We start from the raw sequence: 17582 nt of genomic DNA on the forward strand, positions 1-17582 counted from the left end.
CCACCCACATGCCAATAATTCGATACCCACGGGTTGTGTAGTGTTTTGGCGACCTATGCTAGGTAGCTTCTAGAATAGAAACTGTTTGTGATTCACCTCGTCTTCCAGCTTTAGTATTTTGGTAGGGGCCTTTGTGATGAGCTTGACCGGAGGCAATACATGAAAGAACATACATCTCATGATTTGTCCACGTCGTGTGCTTTCCACAGCATAACGTGGTGAGGCGTGTCGCCCAATACAGCTGGCTCGCCCACCTCGACAAAACCGAACGACCGGTACAAGCCCCTGCCTTCGGGGGTGGCAACAAGGAAGGCGTCATTCCCCGCTTTCTCTGCCAGTTCAAGCCCCTGCTTCAGGAGCATTCTACCGATCCCACGGCGCTGATGCCCTGGGTCTATGGCGAGGCACATCAGATCTAGCGCAGGAGGATTTGTCAACTTGGGTTCGAAAGAAGGTAGGTGGTGGGTTCGTTGTTCGTAGACTTACACCACATATTGCTATGTCTCTCTGACCCGAGTGCGGCCATCGCCATCTCATCCATTTTCTTGAATGTATTCCGCAACGCATCCTGGTCAAGGGATGGTGGGAAAGGGTCCTGCTGTTCGCGTTCGGCGGCGCCAATCGCCGAGGACGTTCCCTGTGAAGGCAATTCCCACTGAGCGAAGCCCACCACCTGCCCATCGCTATCACCACCTTCCGAACTATCCACAACTACAAACGTCGGTTTGCCTTCTCTCATCCTCCGCGTAGTTCTGACAGCTCGCCATTGCGCCTCATCAAGCCTAGGGTCACCGGTTTCGGACTTGGAGTGCAAATGGGTCGGGAACAACATCGTAGACAGAGAGTGTTGAAATGCGGCTTGGCCGATGCGACCAATGCTCAGGCTATCATCTTCTCCAGCTGGGCGAAGGAAAAGGGGCATTATGAGAGCTGATCTGGATCCGAGATGGCTAGGCAGAATACTAGGTACCTAGGTAGGTAGTCCAGGATTCGATGAGTTATGCCCGAGGATATGCTGACAGTGTTTTCACGAAATAGGTGCCTAGCTTGACCCCAGAGAGACGTCGGTTTATGAGTCTCGACATCGTCTTCAGAAACCATGTTTTAGATCCAGACACCGGTGAGTCACCCGCCATTAGGGAACGTGACAACACGGCGACGTACCGAGGTACGTAAGATTCAATAAACAGGGCCCGCTACCGCTCGAAATGGAAGGTGAAGACAGCCAGAAATGTTTATTGGCCGAATGATTCACCCGGTCCACCCATGATCCTGACGAGGACACCTGTCCACAGATCGCGACATAAACCCCCTGAGAAGACTGCATCATAGACTCCCTTGAGAGGGAAGGCGATATATTGAACATCCAGACTACCTATTCTCGGCATCGAAAACAGTAAGAGGTGGATTGGCCTGAGAGAGGGGATGAGCTGGCCAAGTTTGGAGGGTGCCAGAACCTACATTGCCTCGCCGCCGAGCCGGAGGATTTGACATGGAGACGAAAGAACAACCTTGGTTGGGGTGGTTTGAGGGAGAAACGGCGCCGCGGGCGCAGAAAGTCATACCAAAAGAAAATACGGAGGTCGGGGATTCACTTCAAATGGGGGAGGCTAGTACCATTGAAATATAGGTATTTACGTCGAGTTATTTTGGTCACTGGTGGCGAGCGACGCACAGAAATATACCGCAGATGTCTTTGCTCCTTTCCCAAAGCAGTCCAATCTATCCGGTTTTTCTGCTTTGGCGTTGGATCTGGTTCAGGTGCAAGGCACCCAGGGTTCTGGCCCCCTTTCCATCGTTCCGTTCTATCCCATAATTAGGAGCTTGGGACGATTCCAGTTCCTCTCACGTATACATATGCTATGCAACTAGGGCATCTCATCTGCTTGCTGCCTAATCATCTTTGTGTCTTTCTGTTTCTTTCCCCTTCGTTATTACGTGCCTGTCTGGCTACCCTATAGGGGATTGTCGCAAGGACGCGACGTGGTTTGGTGATGTGGCTTTCTAGCGGGGAGCCTCGGGTTTGTCTCTTTTCTCTTTTATTCTTTTTTTCGTCGATCTCTTTTTTATTTTATCTCTTTTCTTTTTTACCTCCTTTCTTTTTGACTCTTTTCCCTTTCCTTCTTCCTTTGTCCTTGTAAAAGTTATATAATAACCGGCGCAACAGGGGCCGGCCGCGAACCGTGGGACTGCAGGAGCCCACGGCAGTGGAGAAAGCCGCGAGCACGATCGCGCGCTGGACGGGGGGGGCCGCAGACACGGACAGTGTGGTAGAGGACGCCTGGAGAGCGAGGTGGCTGAAGGAACGAGACGACAGAGCAGTCATCAGACCGGCGGACGACCTTGACCATCAGCGGGAGACGCTGTTCCGGGACGAAACCCTAAGACGACACGACGGCCTGAGCAAGGCGAAGAGCTCTCTGCTGGTCCAGATCCGGACAGGGGCAGTAGGCCTACGGGACTTTCTGTTTACACGGGGAGTCCCAGAGGTCCTAACGCCCGCCTGCCAGTGCGGCGAGGGACGAGAGACTGCCGAACACCTGGTGGTGTGGTGTTTGGCTCCACCGCTGACTCGAAGATGGGAGAGAACTGATATTCGAACGCGACGGGACTTTTACTCTGTTCTACACGGTATTGATCCTACATCGGCACGGCTCGCGGGGAGGGTCCTGGAATGGCTAATGGACTCAGGGAGGCTGATGATGTTCAGTTTGGCCAGGAGGCTCGAGCTGGAAGCGGCGGCCTAGCACGCACCTCCCTCGGAGGCCAGGAGGCCTCCTCTCTTTGTATACGCAGGCTCACGCACATGTACTTTCCTTAACTGTCGGTATGGGTTTTTCATCCGGCCCGCGAGGGCGCGGTTTCCTGTACATTAAATAGCTGAGGGTCCGGCACGCCTTAGGGCATAGCGGAGTATGAATAATAATAATATATAATAACCGGCTACGGCCACCCACGCAAGGACAATCCTGGCAGCACAAAAGGCGTAATGCCGTCGGATCGTCCTTGCCCCGGAAATGAATTCGCTTGTGGCCCCGCTTCCGGTGGCAGCGGGCACATGGCCCTTTGGCGAGTCAGATGGGGTTGACAAGGTTGGAATCTTACCAGTGTAGTCCACACAAACGCTTCCCAAGATATCGCCTGGGGTAACAAGGAACTTCCTACCATTCATTTTCCCACAAATAGCACAGCCCTGGTCCCGGATGGAATTTGGGACGCGAAATCCTCCTTGCATTAGAGACCATGCTATGTTCAAGCCGAGAGTCTTGTTCCCGTCGCGAAGTGGCATACTAGCAATGACAAGGAATGTTGACTGAACGTGTGACCGTCCCGTAAATCTGTAGTACTTGGTGCGGTTGGTCTGTGTAATCTTCCCGGCACGTGTTGCCGTATGGTCGACTTGTAACTCGGGCTTTTGTGCGGTCGCCTTGTTTCATGCTTGATCCGATGTAGACCCTGACTGATGGTGTTTGGTAGGCTGCTGCGACCTCGATGGCGATATTGATGTAGCATCTGGTGTGACTCGGCTGGAAGTAAGGATAAGATATGGCAGAATTTGGTAACGATAGTGTCAAATCGGACGAGAAGAGATCGGAGACTCCTCTGTAACTGACGGTGTGGCGCGCGTATCGGGTGTAATAGGTGACCAGCCGTTGCGACACCGTTGTTGGGACAGATCAGGGCGAGGGTGTAGAATGCAAGTTGTTTGACCTGGAGGGAGTTGTCGACCTGTTGAGCACTTTGCCGTTTGACTCTTCTCATATCTCAGCTCATCTTCGATATATCGGCTCTGGGCCCTGTGTTTGGGGTGGAGCAAGGCAAGCGTTCAGAACCAAACAAAGAAGACACCCAAAAGCAATAGTATATTCCGCCATAATGTATCCGCGCTATGCTTGACGACAAATCCCCTGCATGCTCAGACTGCTTCCCCTGTCGATCACCCCCTCCCGCCATTGTAGTCGGCCCCGCCCGCCTTGCGTAACCTGACGATGATGTCGGCCTCATCCAAGTCCCTCTTGTCGCTGGCATTGACCTGCACGCTGTAGTGCGACAGCACCTTGCTAACGACGCCGGCCTCGATGCTGGTACGGGCCTTGCGCATGGCCCTCGTGTTCTCGCCGATCCAGACGATCAGGGCGAACTTGACGCGCTTGCTCTCGGCGTCGTTGGCGTACTCGACACGTACGTAGGCGTATTGCACCTGCTCCTCGTCTAGCTCGACTGCCAGCTCGGACAGGCCACCCGTGCCCGTCTTGCTCAGTACCAGCTTGTCGCCCTTGGAAGAGGCATCCGAGATGAGGAGCCAGTTGGTCTCGTCCTTGTCTTCGCGAACCGCCTTGTATGCGTCCAAGATGTCGGGGGAGTCCAGGCCGGACATTTTGCTCTGTTGGTATCGTCGTTCTCGTCTGGTCGGGGAGAAAGGGGGGGGTTCGAGTCGGGCGATGCGGGGGTGGGCAGGTCGTCGACGCGGTTGCAAACGCGGGGACAGATCTCGCTGGGCTCTCGCCGGTAAGGCCTGAATGACCAGGAGTTGAGATTGTGGGAAAGGGATAGAAAACGTCGCTTTAAGCTTCGAAGCGAAGACAATTGTTCAACGAAAGATGCGGTGAGCCCCTCTTCAGACTGTTTCAGGGTCTCACTCAGGCCGATCGGAGCTCTTGGCAGCCCCAGTCGCCTAACCCTTGGCAAAAGGCGCGGCAAGGAATAATAATGCACGTTACCTTAATTAGTTATGTTGGTTTGGGCTTTGCAAAAACCGTTGTGAAGGACGGCGACCAAAAAGAGAGAATACATTGGAGTTCTTTATAACCGGAATACGAGGTGACTCTATAACCACTAGAACTACGTTTACAACACACCCTGTAGCATTACCACATCCCAGTCACGGGCAAGTCCCTTGAGCTCAACCCAACCCCAAACTTGTACATGCCCTCCGTCACCATGACCCAGTCTTGCTCCACGACATCCCAGTAACTCAGATCTCTTCTGGTGAGACCAAAGTGCGCCGTCTGCACCTCACCAGGGGCCAGATAGACCTTGTCGAACCCTCTGAGCACCCGGACGGGAAACTCCACTCCCTCCTTGGCGGGATACTCCAAATACAGCTGCGGCACGACGGCACCTGCAACGGGGCCGTCGTTCTTGATGTCTACCGTGACGCTGACGTAGACGGCCCACAGGTCTGGGTTGCCACCCTCGTCACCACCCGCACCGCTCAGCGGTTGTTCCGTCTCATAGCCCACGGGATAGGGGTACTGCCCGACCTCGATGCCGTCCGTCGACGTCAGGTACGGGTAGATGTACTTCTTGAGTGCGCGAAAATTGGCGGGGAACTCGGCCTCGCTCTTGGGAGGGATGGCGGTTGAGAAGCTGGGCGGTTCGGCCGCAGGACTCGGGCGACGTGCAGGGAGTGCTGATTTGTCTTTTTCTTGCGTGACGCGGAGGTTGCTGAAGTTGAACGTAGTGTAGCTGAGGCCGAACCCGAACTCGAACCGAGGGGCGATGTCTTGTTTGTCAAAGTGGCGGTAATCGACGTATAGGCCCTCCGAGAAATCTTGCTGGGGGATGACACCATTCGGCAGATACAAGATCTTGCCACCAGGGCCATAGTCGTCCAGCGACTTGCCGATGGTAAATGGGATATGCCCGGACGGATTGGTATCGCCAAAGAGAATATCGGCGAGCGCATTGCCAGACTCTTGGCCTGGGAGGTTGGCAAAGAGAACAGCCTTGACGTTGGGTAGGTCGATCCATTTTTCCATCAATACCGGGCCCACCGCATGGATCACGACAATAACATCTCCAGAGCCAGAGCCGCACCTAGATGCCACGTTAACGATGAGATCATCGCCGCCCTTCTGCAAGTTGAGGTTTGGCCGGTCCCCGCTAACATCCTCCCACTTCACGAAACCTTCGCCGGCATCGGCGCTGACGAAGACAATGCACAGCTCTAGGTCGTCCATGATGGCTTTTTCGTTACCGGTGAGGGTGGGTTTATCGACCAGGTATTCATGGAGGTCAACCTTGGACGTGTCAAACTCCTTGCGCAGAGCTTCGATGGGTGAAACCAGGTAGGGGAACTCGACAGCCCCCGAACCCCAGCCGGAAGCGAGCGTCCCTTGGTTGCTGGAGTTCAACTCGTCAGCCAATGTTGAAGGCACGAGAGAAATAACCCGCCTGACGATGCAAAGCTGAGGAAAGTACATACCAAGCTCGGTCCTTACAATGGTTGGGTCCGTCCCCAGGGCCGGCATCGTCGCCGAACACGCCGACGCTGAACTTGCCCGTGTGTCTCTTCCCAGTAGCTCTCTCGATGACTCCACGCCTCGCTTTGAGCTTGGATGTGTCGAGACCACTCCGGCTGATTGGCAACAACCCGTCATTTTTGAGCAGCACTGTGCCCTCAGCAGCCACCTCACGGGCAATGACGGAGTGGTTCGCTTGGACATCGACAAAGTGGTTCACCACAACCTGCTCCTGCGGGTCAGAGCTTCCTGGTGCCAGAACGCCCATGCGATCGTCGGTCCACGAAGAGAAGTTGGGCGGTTGTCGCGGGAACTTGGTCTCGTCGTCCTGGCCGAGCTGATACCAAGCCGCCACGATCCGGGTGACCATGTCGTTCAGGCGGTCAACGGGCACACTGCCATTAAGGATAGCCCTGCTCAGTTCGGGGCCCCAAAAAGAGACGCCGTTTGCCCACTTGGCTCCATCTCCCGGCATAGTCATGTCCAGCCCCGCAAGGGCTGTTGCCACTCCGGATCGTTGAGCAAGCCAGTCACTCATGACAAAGCCCTGGAAACCCATCTCGTCCTTGAGAATTCCGTTCAGCAACTTGCTGTTGCCGCAAGCATACGAGTTGTTGACCATATTGTAGGAGCACATGACCGAAGCAACGCCCGCCTTGACGGCGTCGCCGAACGGCCACGCGTACAGTTCATGCAGCGTGCGGTCATCGATGTTGGAACTAATGGCATGCGGCAAGCCCCATTCCCACTGCTGGCGAAAATGCTCCTGCTCGTTGGCGATAAAGTGCTTGATGGTGGCCATGACACCCTCGCTCTGGATGCCTTTGACGGTCTCGGCGCCTGCGATGCCCTGCAGATACGGATCGGACCCGAATCCCTCCCAGTTGCGCCCGCCAGCAGGCATGCGACCGAGAGGGCCGACGCAGGGGCCCAGGAGCACGTTGATGCCCTTCTGGCGGGCTTCGATGGCGTGGGTCTTTCCGCGGGCATACATCAGCTGCCGGTTCCAAGTGGCGCCGACTGTGATGCCGGCGGGGAAAGCGGTGATGTTGTCGGCGAACCGGATACCCAACGGGCCATCCTGCAGCTGCAACTGGGGGAAACCGACGTGCACTGCCGGCCCGTTGGTGCCCACTGCCAACCCCATCTGCCATCCTGTGCCAGTTGTCACGTTGACCTTCTCCGCCAACGTCATCTTGTCTACCATTTTGGCCGCCTTGTCGTAGCTTGCGGCCCAGCTCTTCGCAATTCCGCCCCTAGGAGAGGGGTACCACGGAGGTGACTGGCCATAAGGCGGCTCGTCCTGATATTTCTTGTAAACAAACGCGCCACCCGCGCTGACGACAATCCAAAGGACGATAAATGTAGCCAGCAAGGCAATGCAACACCGGCTGCGCCGCCCCAGGAAGCGTACTATCCACCATTGCCGACCTTTCATCGGGGCGTGGAATGTTTTGGGGGGGTTGTGGGACACGGCCGCTTCGTGGTCGCGGTAATCGGTCGCTTCGAGGTCCGAGTCGGAATCATGGCCAGCATTATCGGACAGCCTTTTGCCCTGGCGGAGAAGCCCCTGCTTGCTCTGGTCGCCCACCATTGTATCCAAACACCTGACAGCCTCTTCTACTACCAACAAGTCTTGTTCGATGTCAACTTTCTTTTCTCGGGATGGTCTGCCTCGCCGGCGGCATCGATGATGATACGGTGAGGTAAGGGGTCGAAACCCGGGCGCACTCGATGGCGATGGCACTGAGGAAAGAGAATAGAGAATAGGCTCGATCGGTTGTTGGATGATTAGGCGGCAATGGCGGCTGGGCCGTTCCGGGACAGCCTCGAAACTCGGGAAATTCTCCACTGATCGACGATGAAAGCCAGTCGTGGCCGTCGAGTCGACCGTGGATCATCAGCTGTCGTGAGTTGAGGCAGCAGAGCACCTTGACGCCAACTCAGGCAGCTCCACGCTCAGCTCTTGGCTTGGCGTTCCTTGGCGCATGGGGTTGGAACCGATTCCGATTGAGCAATCTTTCCGCTTGATGGCCCCACGATTCTGACCGGTTTCCTTCCTCCATCCAAAACAGAACGTCCAGAGCCGCTGTCGCGAAGACGACTGGAGCTGAGATGAAAAAGCTGTTAACCCAGGTAGAAGGGTAACAGATTTTTTTCCAAGGCTCGCTGGAAGTGGGGTGCTTGCACATCATGGATCAGGAATACATCTGTAGGGAAACCCCCTAGCTCCCACACAAAAGCGAAGGGAACCCTCTGGCCAAAAAAAAAAAAAAAAAAAAAAAAGGAGGAAAGAAAAAGACCAAATTGTTCGTTGAACAACACTAAATCGTTCGTCTGCCTTTGGCTTTCTCTTCCATGGCCGCGCTGTCTCAGAAATTTATTTGGTTATTCATGATACTGTGTTAGTTACGTGCCGTGATGAATTGATCTGAACCCACACACAAATCCCCTCCATGCCGCCAATTGGATTGGCCCTCGCCTCTCTGCAGCGGGTTTGCCCCACCAGGGCCTTATCTTTGCGCGTCATGACTGCCCGAGGAGCCAAGCTCCAACATCACCAGATTCCTTATCTCCCCACCCTTGTCGAAACAGGCGAAGGCCGTGGTTCGTCAATACGATCAAGTAAGCGTCAGCGGAGCCATGACATACATGACCAGGTCAATCATACATCGGATTGATTGTCGAGCTCTCGTTCGTGTTTCGCCATTGCAAGCATGGGAATGCATGACAACATTGAACAGGCGACTCGAGCAACGCGCCTCATCCCCGGACCCCATGGGCCATCTGAGCAGAACGAACGAAAGGGGCTGGCGAGGAGGTTCAGCATCGCCCTCTAATTAATTCCGCGTGCCTCGAAGCCGCCTAAGTCGTCGATTTGCCTTATCTTCCCTTGATAGTGCCGGCAATCTGGGCGCTCAACTAGTTTCCGGGCAGCCCAGCAGCTGCAGGTCCCCAGGGTGGGATTGCATCCAAGCCACGACGTTGCGGCGTTGCCAAAGACCCATCCCACTGGTTTTTTTCCAATATCCCCGGGTTTTCGTCTCTCCCACGGTTGCCCCATTTGTGGAGAAGCAACGGCGATAAGGGAGGTTACCACGCTTCCCATGCCGATGTTGGGATGTGGGGGCTGGACATCCCCTGCCCGCCGCCGCCGTCTCGAGGTGGGTGGCCACCAGCTCGACAGAGCTTTGTCGAATAGTAGCGCAGTGCCCGAGGAGGTTGCTTCCCTGGTAACCGGGATTTTCCCATGATTAGAACCCCCGTGGCGATAATGCAAGATAACTAGCCGGTTGTTATGTAGTTCCGACTATCGGGGCCGATATTAAAGCTAGACGCTGCCGCCGGCAGTTGGGTATATCACCTTCATGTTTCCGCTCCTCTCGACCTCGAGACCTCCAGATTCCAGCCGGACATACTCCGATTTTATATTGCCAGCGCGCCACGCCTTCGTGGCATCTATCCACAATGGACCATGCTCCCTCCAACAAAGACCACATCGCCAACGCCGCTCTCGGCCAGGGGGTAGGCTACGGCATTGTGGTGGGCCTGGGCGGTGCTTTTGCTTTGGGTATGATGACATAAACTCCTGCAGACGAGGGTGGCTCTGTGAACACCTAGTGGATGCTTATACGAAGCCAGGCATGATGCTCGTGACCTTCATTCTACGCCGCTACAACCAGGAGCTTCAGACGTCAGAGATGTTCAACACTGCCGGGCGCACAGTTAAATCCGGTTTAGTCTCAGCAGCGGTCGTTTCCTCCTGGACCTGGGCGGCGACCCTTCTTCAAAGTACCGGTGTCTGCTACCGGTATGGTGTTTCCGGTCCCTTTTGGTATGCCTCCGGCGCCACCGTCCAAATTCTGCTCTTCGCTACTCTCGCTATCGAACTCAAGAGGCGGGCGCCCAATGCCCATACATACCTTGAGATTATCAAGGCACGATACGGCACATTTGCCCACCTCGTTTTCCTCATCTTTGGGCTGGCGACAAACATTCTGGTATCTCTTATGTTGATTGTCGGTGGTTCTGCCACAGTCAACGCCTTGACTGGCATGCACACTATTGCCGCGAGTAGGTCACGACTCCCCGCTTCCGAAAGTTCGAAACACATGGCTGATGATGTAGTTTACCTCTTACCCGTGGGCGTCGTGGTTTACACGATGGTCGGCGGCTTGAAAGCGACTATTCTGACAGACTGGGCCCACACATTCATTTTGCTCATCATTCTCATCATCTTCTCGCTTACCGCATATGCCTCACACGATGTACTGGGATCACCTGGCGTCGTTTACGACCTGTTGGTGAAGGCCGCTGCCCGGCACCCGGTCGAGGGAAACAAGGATGGCAGTTACCTGACAATGCAGTCGCGAGAGGGTGCCATTTTCTTCGTCATCAACATCGTCGGTGAGTCCTTCAACTAGATGTCCGTCGGGAATGCCGACTGGCAGGCTCCATGTAATTCCTAGCTAATTCATGATAAACAACAGGAAACTTCGGGACAGTCTTCCTAGATAATGTTATGTATTTTCCGTGAACTGGGTTGAAGTGTGGTGCAGCACACGGGGGTGGAGATCCTTCGTGTTCCTCACACAACACAAATGACCCTACTTACCTAGGCAATACTAACATCAATTCATCTGCAGGTTATTATAACAAAGCAATCGCCGCCTCCCCAGTCCACGCCCTGCCCGGCTACCTCATCGGGGGTCTCTGCTGGTTTGCTATCCCCTGGCTGACCGCCACGACCATGGGTCTGACGGCCCTGGCCATGGAGGATAAACCCGGCTTTCCAACCTACCCAGATCGTATGGCCGACGCCGATGTGACCGCCGGTCTCGTTCTTCCTTATGCCGCAGTCTCACTCCTCGGAAAAGGAGGAGCTGTTGGAACGCTCCTCATCGTCTTCATGGCCGTCACCAGCGCCACCTCGAGCCAGCTTATCGCCGTTAGCACTATCTGCACCTATGATCTCTATCGAACGTACTTCAACCCGACGGCTAGCGGCAAGAGGCTCATCTACACTAGCCACGCTGTGGTGGTTGGTTACGGTCTATTCATCGCTACCTTTTCCGTCGGTCTTTGGTATGCCGGCATTTCGATGGGCTATCTGTACTTGATGATGGGTGTCATCATCTCCGCTGCGGTGCTGCCTGCAACACTCACGTTGGTTTGGTAAGTGATGACGTCGGACGCTTTTGTCTTTTTTGAAAAGGCCTCCGGCGCTAACACTTAGGACAGGGCCGGTCAGAACAAGTGGGCAGCTTCCCTCTCGCCCATCGTCGGCCTCGCCTGTGCTCTTATTGCATGGCTCGTCACGGCCAAGAGGGAGTGTGGCAACCTGGGAGTGGCATGCACGGGCTCCAACTACCCCATGCTTGCAGGCAATGTTGCTGCCTTGCTCTCTCCTGTCGTTCTAGTTGTCATTTTTACCTTGATATTCGGCATCGACAAGTACGACTGGAAGTCGATGATGGAAATCCGGAGGGGAGATGACCACGAATTAACCGATCCTGTTGGCTTAAGTGTTGAAGAGGTTCCCGTCAACCACAACGAGAGCGGTGCTGAGTTCGACGAGGAGCAGAAAAAGCTGGAGCGCGCGAGTAAGATCAGCAAGACTGCAACAATCGTTATGGTGAGTTACCCGGAGAGAATTTCGCCATTTGCGCAGGGGTCCCAGCTAACAGGACACATTATAGACACTCGCATTTCTGGTCCTGTGGCCCATGCCCATGTACGGAACGGGCTACATTTTCAGCAAACCGTTTTTTACCGGATGGGTTACGGTGGGCATCATCTGGATCTTTTGCTCTTTCATCGGCGTCGGTCTCTTTCCTATTTTTGAGAGCCGTAAGACGCTTGCTAGAACGTTCAAGAGCATCTACCTCGACGTCACTGGAAAGTCGCACCCGAAGACGATCCACGCTCAGATGGCCCAAGAAGAGCAAACCCCAAGCGAGGCCACGCCATCAGAAAAGTCTGGTGTCAAACAGGTGGTTAAACCTGCATGATGCGGCAGTCGAGAACAAGTATCTATGTTCTTTTACACGTGCAGTTAATTACATGTAGTGTTGGACTACCATTCGTCTGAAACCGTACAACGTTGGAAGAGTCCCAGTCTGGAGAGAAATCGGCCATAATCCATTGGCTTGTCTTTAACTCTATTTACCTCAATTGATATCTGTTGCTTTGTTTTCTAGCTTCCTTCTTCTTCTTGATTTCTTGCTCTCATTCCAATTTCGCCATTTTACGACCAGACGCCCGACCAGGAGATATTTTGGCCACATGCGGTCAAAGTCCTCACGTAAAAAGGCCTTGCTCCCACGATACCTTGGTAATTGCCGACAAGATTGGTGATTTTCGGTCTCCATGTGGCTGGCTAAGTGAGCGCTGTTTTATCAAGCTGCACACGGCGATATGCATGAAACGGAAATGGAAGCTCGTTGTGACGAACCTACTTCAGGACCCTGTCCTGTTAGGGTTCATCTTCGGTCGAAGGTAATCTCTCAAGGGTGCTTAGGTTCGGTGCAGCCAAAAGGTGCACAACAAAGACTTGTTTCAACAGTAGGCTTCCGAGCTTGTAGCGAACTGTAGTTGTGATTGCTAACTGGAGAACTCCCAGAGCTCTCCAGTACGAGTGACTATATACTATCTAGTATCACCACTCTGTTGGTGATAATCGCCCATTATCACTGACAACCAGTGATAATCGCCCATTATCACTGACAACTAGTGATAATCCAGTTCTTATTGGTCCTTAAGCGATTGGCTGCTGGCCGCCCTGGCCGCCTCGGGGTCATTCCGTGACACTCGTCAAAGTATCTCGCCGCCAAACCCACCGCGGTTGCGGTGTTGGCACACCAGCTGCTCCATCTGACCATGCACGCCATTACCGACGTCTACGGGCGGATCACGTACCGCAGCTACCGGTCGTAAGGGAACGGCACCGGCAGCGGACCGGCATCCGGGTTCCGCCTGCTGCTGTCGTCATGTGACGAACCTACTTCGGGACCCTGTCCTGTTAGGGTTCAGCTTCGGTTGAAGGTAATCTCTCAAGGGTGCTTAGGTTCGGTGCAGCCAAAGGATGCACAACAAAGACTTGTCTCAACAGTAGGCTTTCGAGCTTGTAGCGAACTGTAGTTGTGATTGCTAACTGGAGAACTCCCAGAGCTCTCCAGACGAGTGACTATATACTACCCAGATGTCTAGGTACCTTCGTACCTGAATACCCTGATCGTGGGTGTCATGGGTGATCGTTCACGATCACCTTGATCGCTGCCGGTCAAGTCTTTTCCCTAGCGATCATCCGGACAGCCTTGCTGTCCGGGTTCTTCTCCCTCTGTGTGCGGGAAACGCCTTGTCCGGCTTGGCGCGCGCGCGGGCTTGGCACACCACCGCTAATTTTTGCAGGCGGGCGCCTGGGCAGTCGGAATGCGTAGACGGCGCTTCAACGCCCACAACAGGCCGTAATTGAAACTAATCGAATTGCTGTAGCGATTGATCGTGATCGTATTGTCGTTGTTTCTTGATTTTTGAATGGAAGATAGCGGTTCCGCGCCCGCGCCCCTGAAATCTATACTCAAACGGCCTGGCTAACCCCTTAGCGGTGCAAGGCGGGTATCCACGAGCCGGGACATATTCGCTCACAGCAGCGAGGGGTCTCTCTTCGGCTTACGACCCTAAGCGGCTTATTTGTTGAAGCCGTTCCTTCCTCTAAGCCGTAGAGTGACTGCTCTCGAAGGCAAGAGCGGTTAGGTACCAGCTCGAGAGAAGGAGCGGGCTGTGGATCGAACCGATTAGGTGCCCTAAGCCGGCAACGTACCGTCAACCTCCCGCTCACTCGCCTGGAGCTGCTCTTTTTGCTCGAGCCGGGATAAATTCGCTCAAAGCATAAGCCGTCAAGGTTTTTCAATATCAGCATGCGGCGGTAATGCCCTGAGATCTATCCCACAGCTTCGTCGTCCACTTCGTCGTACTATTCAGTTCAGTATGCCCACTACAAGGCGCTCGAAACGTGCCCGCGCCGATACGAATGGCGATGCCGTTGATCCGCTATCTTCTGGCGTTGGAGCGGGTAGCGAGTCGACTGCCGTACCGACACGCAAGGCGACAGGAATTACGCTCAGGAGCCCCAACTAACAAACGACTATATCCGACCCGATCGACTTGGCTGAATCGCAACCCACAGAGAGCCTCTCATATGCGCGACCGAAACGGATACGCGTGTTGACGAAGAAGGCATCGCCTATCAAGCCAGCCGCAAGGCGGCCCTCTACCGTAAGGAAGGCCGCAAAGAGACACCCCCCCACGAAGAAGGCCGCGCCCACGAAGAAGACCCCCCGAATTGTTGTTCGAAATACGACCGAGATACCGTCCGAGATGCCAGAGTCGGAATACAATGTCGAAGAAGAAGAAGAGCCGCCCGCGCGGGTGCAACAGAGGCAACCGAAGCTTATTATCCGGGGCTCAAGCGTAATCTCAGAGTCGCAGTCTGGGATTGACGGCGTTATTGTTGATCCTTTCAACGGCCACGACGATGTTGACGACGATATCGTCTTTACTGGCGCCCAGTCGAAACCGCATAACCCGCCTCGACCGACCACCAAAAACGACAGCCAGATTACCACCAGCCCGCCAGAGCGACCCTTCCCCCCCCCTCTACCGAAGTCGATCTTCGTCAAGATTCAACGCGATGTCAAATGGTTCCGTAGCCAGTATCTTTCGACGTTCAAAATCCTCCCGCCAGTGCCCTCGCGATATCTACGTCGACAAGCAATTAAGGTCGAAGTAACAGATGTGGCATCTCGAACGTGCGGCTGAGCCCAGTTATATAACTTTGGTGGAAGATATACGTCTCCTTGCGCGGAAGGCTGGATTGGAAGGCTCAGTCGCCCACACTGTTTGCGAAGTTCGTCTTAGTAAAGTAGCTGGTCCACGTAAACAGAGCGACATCGCGATGTTTAATATAGCACCTCGGTCGCCTTCGTCGGTTAGCCGCATTGACTTTGACTCGCTTATGAGCCAGATGATAGAGACTGGGGGCACCGAATTCGAGCTAACTTTGGAGTTCGAGTTTGAACTTGAACCGCCCATCAACAACGACGATCTAGTTGTCGCCGCTTCGCCCACGCCGATTCGAGGCTTCTCGACGCCAGTCCTAGCCCCCTCCCGAACTTCCGGGTCCCGACCCGGGCGCGCGGGCGCGCAGCTGCCCAGAGGCGTATCCGCAACGCCGATATCTAACAGAGGCACCCCGAAGGCGCCTTCGACCCGCAAGTCAACAAGCAATACGATGGCGGAGGAGATGTACCGACGTTACGAAGCCGACATCGCCAAGAGCCGCACTGATGGAGTCGTAACCACGCGCCTCGTATTCGACGAGCTCCATTTTCGATGGAAATGCGACCTCGGTTCGAAGTGCAAGAACTTTCGTAACGGCGCGCCAGCTACTTGGTGCTGGCGCGAACCGGGCGACCAGAAGCATCATCCGCTTACGAATCAAGACCTCCAAGTGTGGGCTACGGCGATACGAGATGGGAAGACCACGAAGGATAACCCGCCCGTCCAGTTCCATAGAAAATGGCGGGAAGCGGTGGAACAACAAGAACAACAACAAGCCGCTAAGCAAAGCGGTATGCAGCCGTGGCCCGTATCTGGGAGGATCCCGCGTGGCGCGCGCCATACGATGATGCCAACCTTCCACGTCAATATCAACAACAACAGTAACAACACTGGCCCTGGCGCCCCCCCCCCCCGGGGCGATATGGGGCACCGGTAACTCATCTTACCCGCCTCCATCGACGGGCACTATCGCCGACCCACTACTACCGCAGTGGCTGTACAATACCTCGGCGTCATCCTACCCGAGTCGTCGGGCCGTAACACTTGATATCCCGATACGATCTTCGTCGCCGGCGCCGGCGCCTCCAACAAGCAAGACGATGGCCGAACTGATCAACGAATTCGCCCGCCAATTCGCGCGTCAATATCTGATGGGCGCCTACAACGAACAAGCCCGTACGGCATTGAATGCTGTAAAGCACCGCTTGATTGAAGAAGGCCACAGTCTGGTGGCGTTGAAGGCGCTGCCAGAGACGTTTTTCCAGGAGTGTGGTCTACCGGGCTTCTTGGTGGCGCCGTTAAGAGGGCTAGTCAAGACCTTCTTAAAGGATGAGGTCGAATTAGCTACTCTTGACGAGGGCGAATATCAACAAGATCAGCCAATTCAGCCGTCCTCGACATTACTATCTCCAAACGATCCGTATGGCGCGGACTCGCTAATTAGTATATGCCCCCCCCATCTATTTTAATCCCGTATTGCTAACTAGTTGGCTAAACAGATACCTCCTCGCATCCCGCCCCCCAATTGCCGTCCGACTTTCTGCAATCTACCAACAACGAAGGCGACGATGACGATAACGACGAAGTGTCAACGGCATCCAACGCATCCGAGCTATAAATAGATACAGGCGCACTAGGAGGAAAGCCACAAGATCAAGAGGGGGACTGCGATTCAACACGTGGTTAGGACGACAATGTCTACGACTAGATACAACTTACGCAACTGCGCCAGTTTCGTTGAACTCTCGCAGCTGTTCAGCATATAGTTCAGCGTAATTGACAAGACCATCACCACTCTGACTGCTCTCTCTGAACGCCAACGAAGCCATTCAGTAGTGACCGTGTAGCCCGTCTTCCCTGCTCCCGACAGTATTAACCGCTTGGTAGAGGAATTCCTTGAACTGCGCCTCTGTTGAATCGTCGCCGCCGTGGGATCTATATTCGCGTCGGATATACGCCTTGACGTCGTGGAAGAACGCTTCGATTGGATTGAAGTCCGGCGAATATGGCGGGAGATACCAGATCAACACGCCGTACTCCTTTGCCAATGCGTTGACACGCGCGTCGTGATGCCACGATGCGTTATCCATTACCAAGATACTATTTGGGCCGGGGAAGGCGTTCATCTTCGGTAACACGCCCTGTTGAAGCCATTCAACAAAGCCGTCTTGATTAGTATGCCCCTTGAAGATCAAGACATCGAGTATCCCATCCACATAGATGGCTGGAAGGATGTGGAAGCGCTTGCCACGTTCCATCAAGGCGTTTACATACGGCGCAACGCCTTTCCGCGCCCACCCGGTGCGACGCATCCCATCACGCCTATCCGTTCCAGATTCGTCGCAAAATACGAACATCTCGGCGGTAAATTGCACTACTTTACGCATCCAGTCGAGGCGGAGTGGTTCGCTACGTTGCGATGGGCGGCGTGTAAGCTTCTTGTTGGACCAGCCGGCTTGTTTCAATCTCTTCCGAATCGTCGTCTGGCTAACGAAT

The 17582-nt window shown here is 54.6% G+C and overlaps 5 protein-coding genes across 5 annotated transcripts; 2 read left to right on the forward strand and 3 right to left on the reverse strand.

Moving 5' to 3' along the window:
• Positions 1-176: 176 nt before the first annotated feature.
• Positions 177-922, reverse strand: CHGG_06805 (uncharacterized protein; the record flags this gene model as incomplete). The annotated part of the gene is made up of 2 exons (XM_001222899.1): positions 177-415; positions 487-922. The coding sequence occupies 2 exons, from the start codon at positions 920-922 to the stop codon at positions 177-179; spliced, it is 675 nt and encodes a 224-aa protein (XP_001222900.1).
• A 3015-nt stretch (positions 923-3937) lies between these two features.
• Positions 3938-4378, reverse strand: CHGG_06806 (uncharacterized protein; the record flags this gene model as incomplete). Its single annotated transcript, XM_001222900.1, has 2 exons — positions 3938-4114; positions 4187-4378. 2 exons carry the CDS (start codon positions 4376-4378, stop codon positions 3938-3940), a joined length of 369 nt encoding a protein of 122 aa, XP_001222901.1.
• A 490-nt stretch (positions 4379-4868) lies between these two features.
• On the reverse strand, positions 4869-7839 carry CHGG_06807 (uncharacterized protein; the record flags this gene model as incomplete). Its single annotated transcript, XM_001222901.1, has 2 exons — positions 4869-6126; positions 6209-7839. 2 exons carry the CDS (start codon positions 7837-7839, stop codon positions 4869-4871), a joined length of 2889 nt encoding a protein of 962 aa, XP_001222902.1.
• Positions 7840-9713: 1874 nt separating this feature from the next.
• CHGG_06808 (uncharacterized protein) lies at positions 9714-12256 on the forward strand (the record flags this gene model as incomplete). Its single annotated transcript, XM_001222902.1, has 5 exons — positions 9714-9816; positions 9867-10652; positions 10892-11420; positions 11487-11880; positions 11945-12256. 5 exons carry the CDS (start codon positions 9714-9716, stop codon positions 12254-12256), a joined length of 2124 nt encoding a protein of 707 aa, XP_001222903.1.
• Positions 12257-14234: 1978 nt separating this feature from the next.
• On the forward strand, positions 14235-16704 carry CHGG_06809 (uncharacterized protein; the record flags this gene model as incomplete). The annotated part of the gene is made up of 5 exons (XM_001222903.1): positions 14235-14319; positions 14434-15032; positions 15190-15877; positions 15969-16529; positions 16586-16704. 5 exons carry the CDS (start codon positions 14235-14237, stop codon positions 16702-16704), a joined length of 2052 nt encoding a protein of 683 aa, XP_001222904.1.
• Positions 16705-17582: the final 878 nt, after the last annotated feature.

This window comes from Chaetomium globosum, genomic scaffold, assembly GCF_000143365.1.
Source record: "Chaetomium globosum CBS 148.51 scaffold_3 genomic scaffold, whole genome shotgun sequence".
In the NCBI taxonomy this organism is placed as follows: domain Eukaryota; kingdom Fungi; phylum Ascomycota; class Sordariomycetes; order Sordariales; family Chaetomiaceae; genus Chaetomium; species Chaetomium globosum.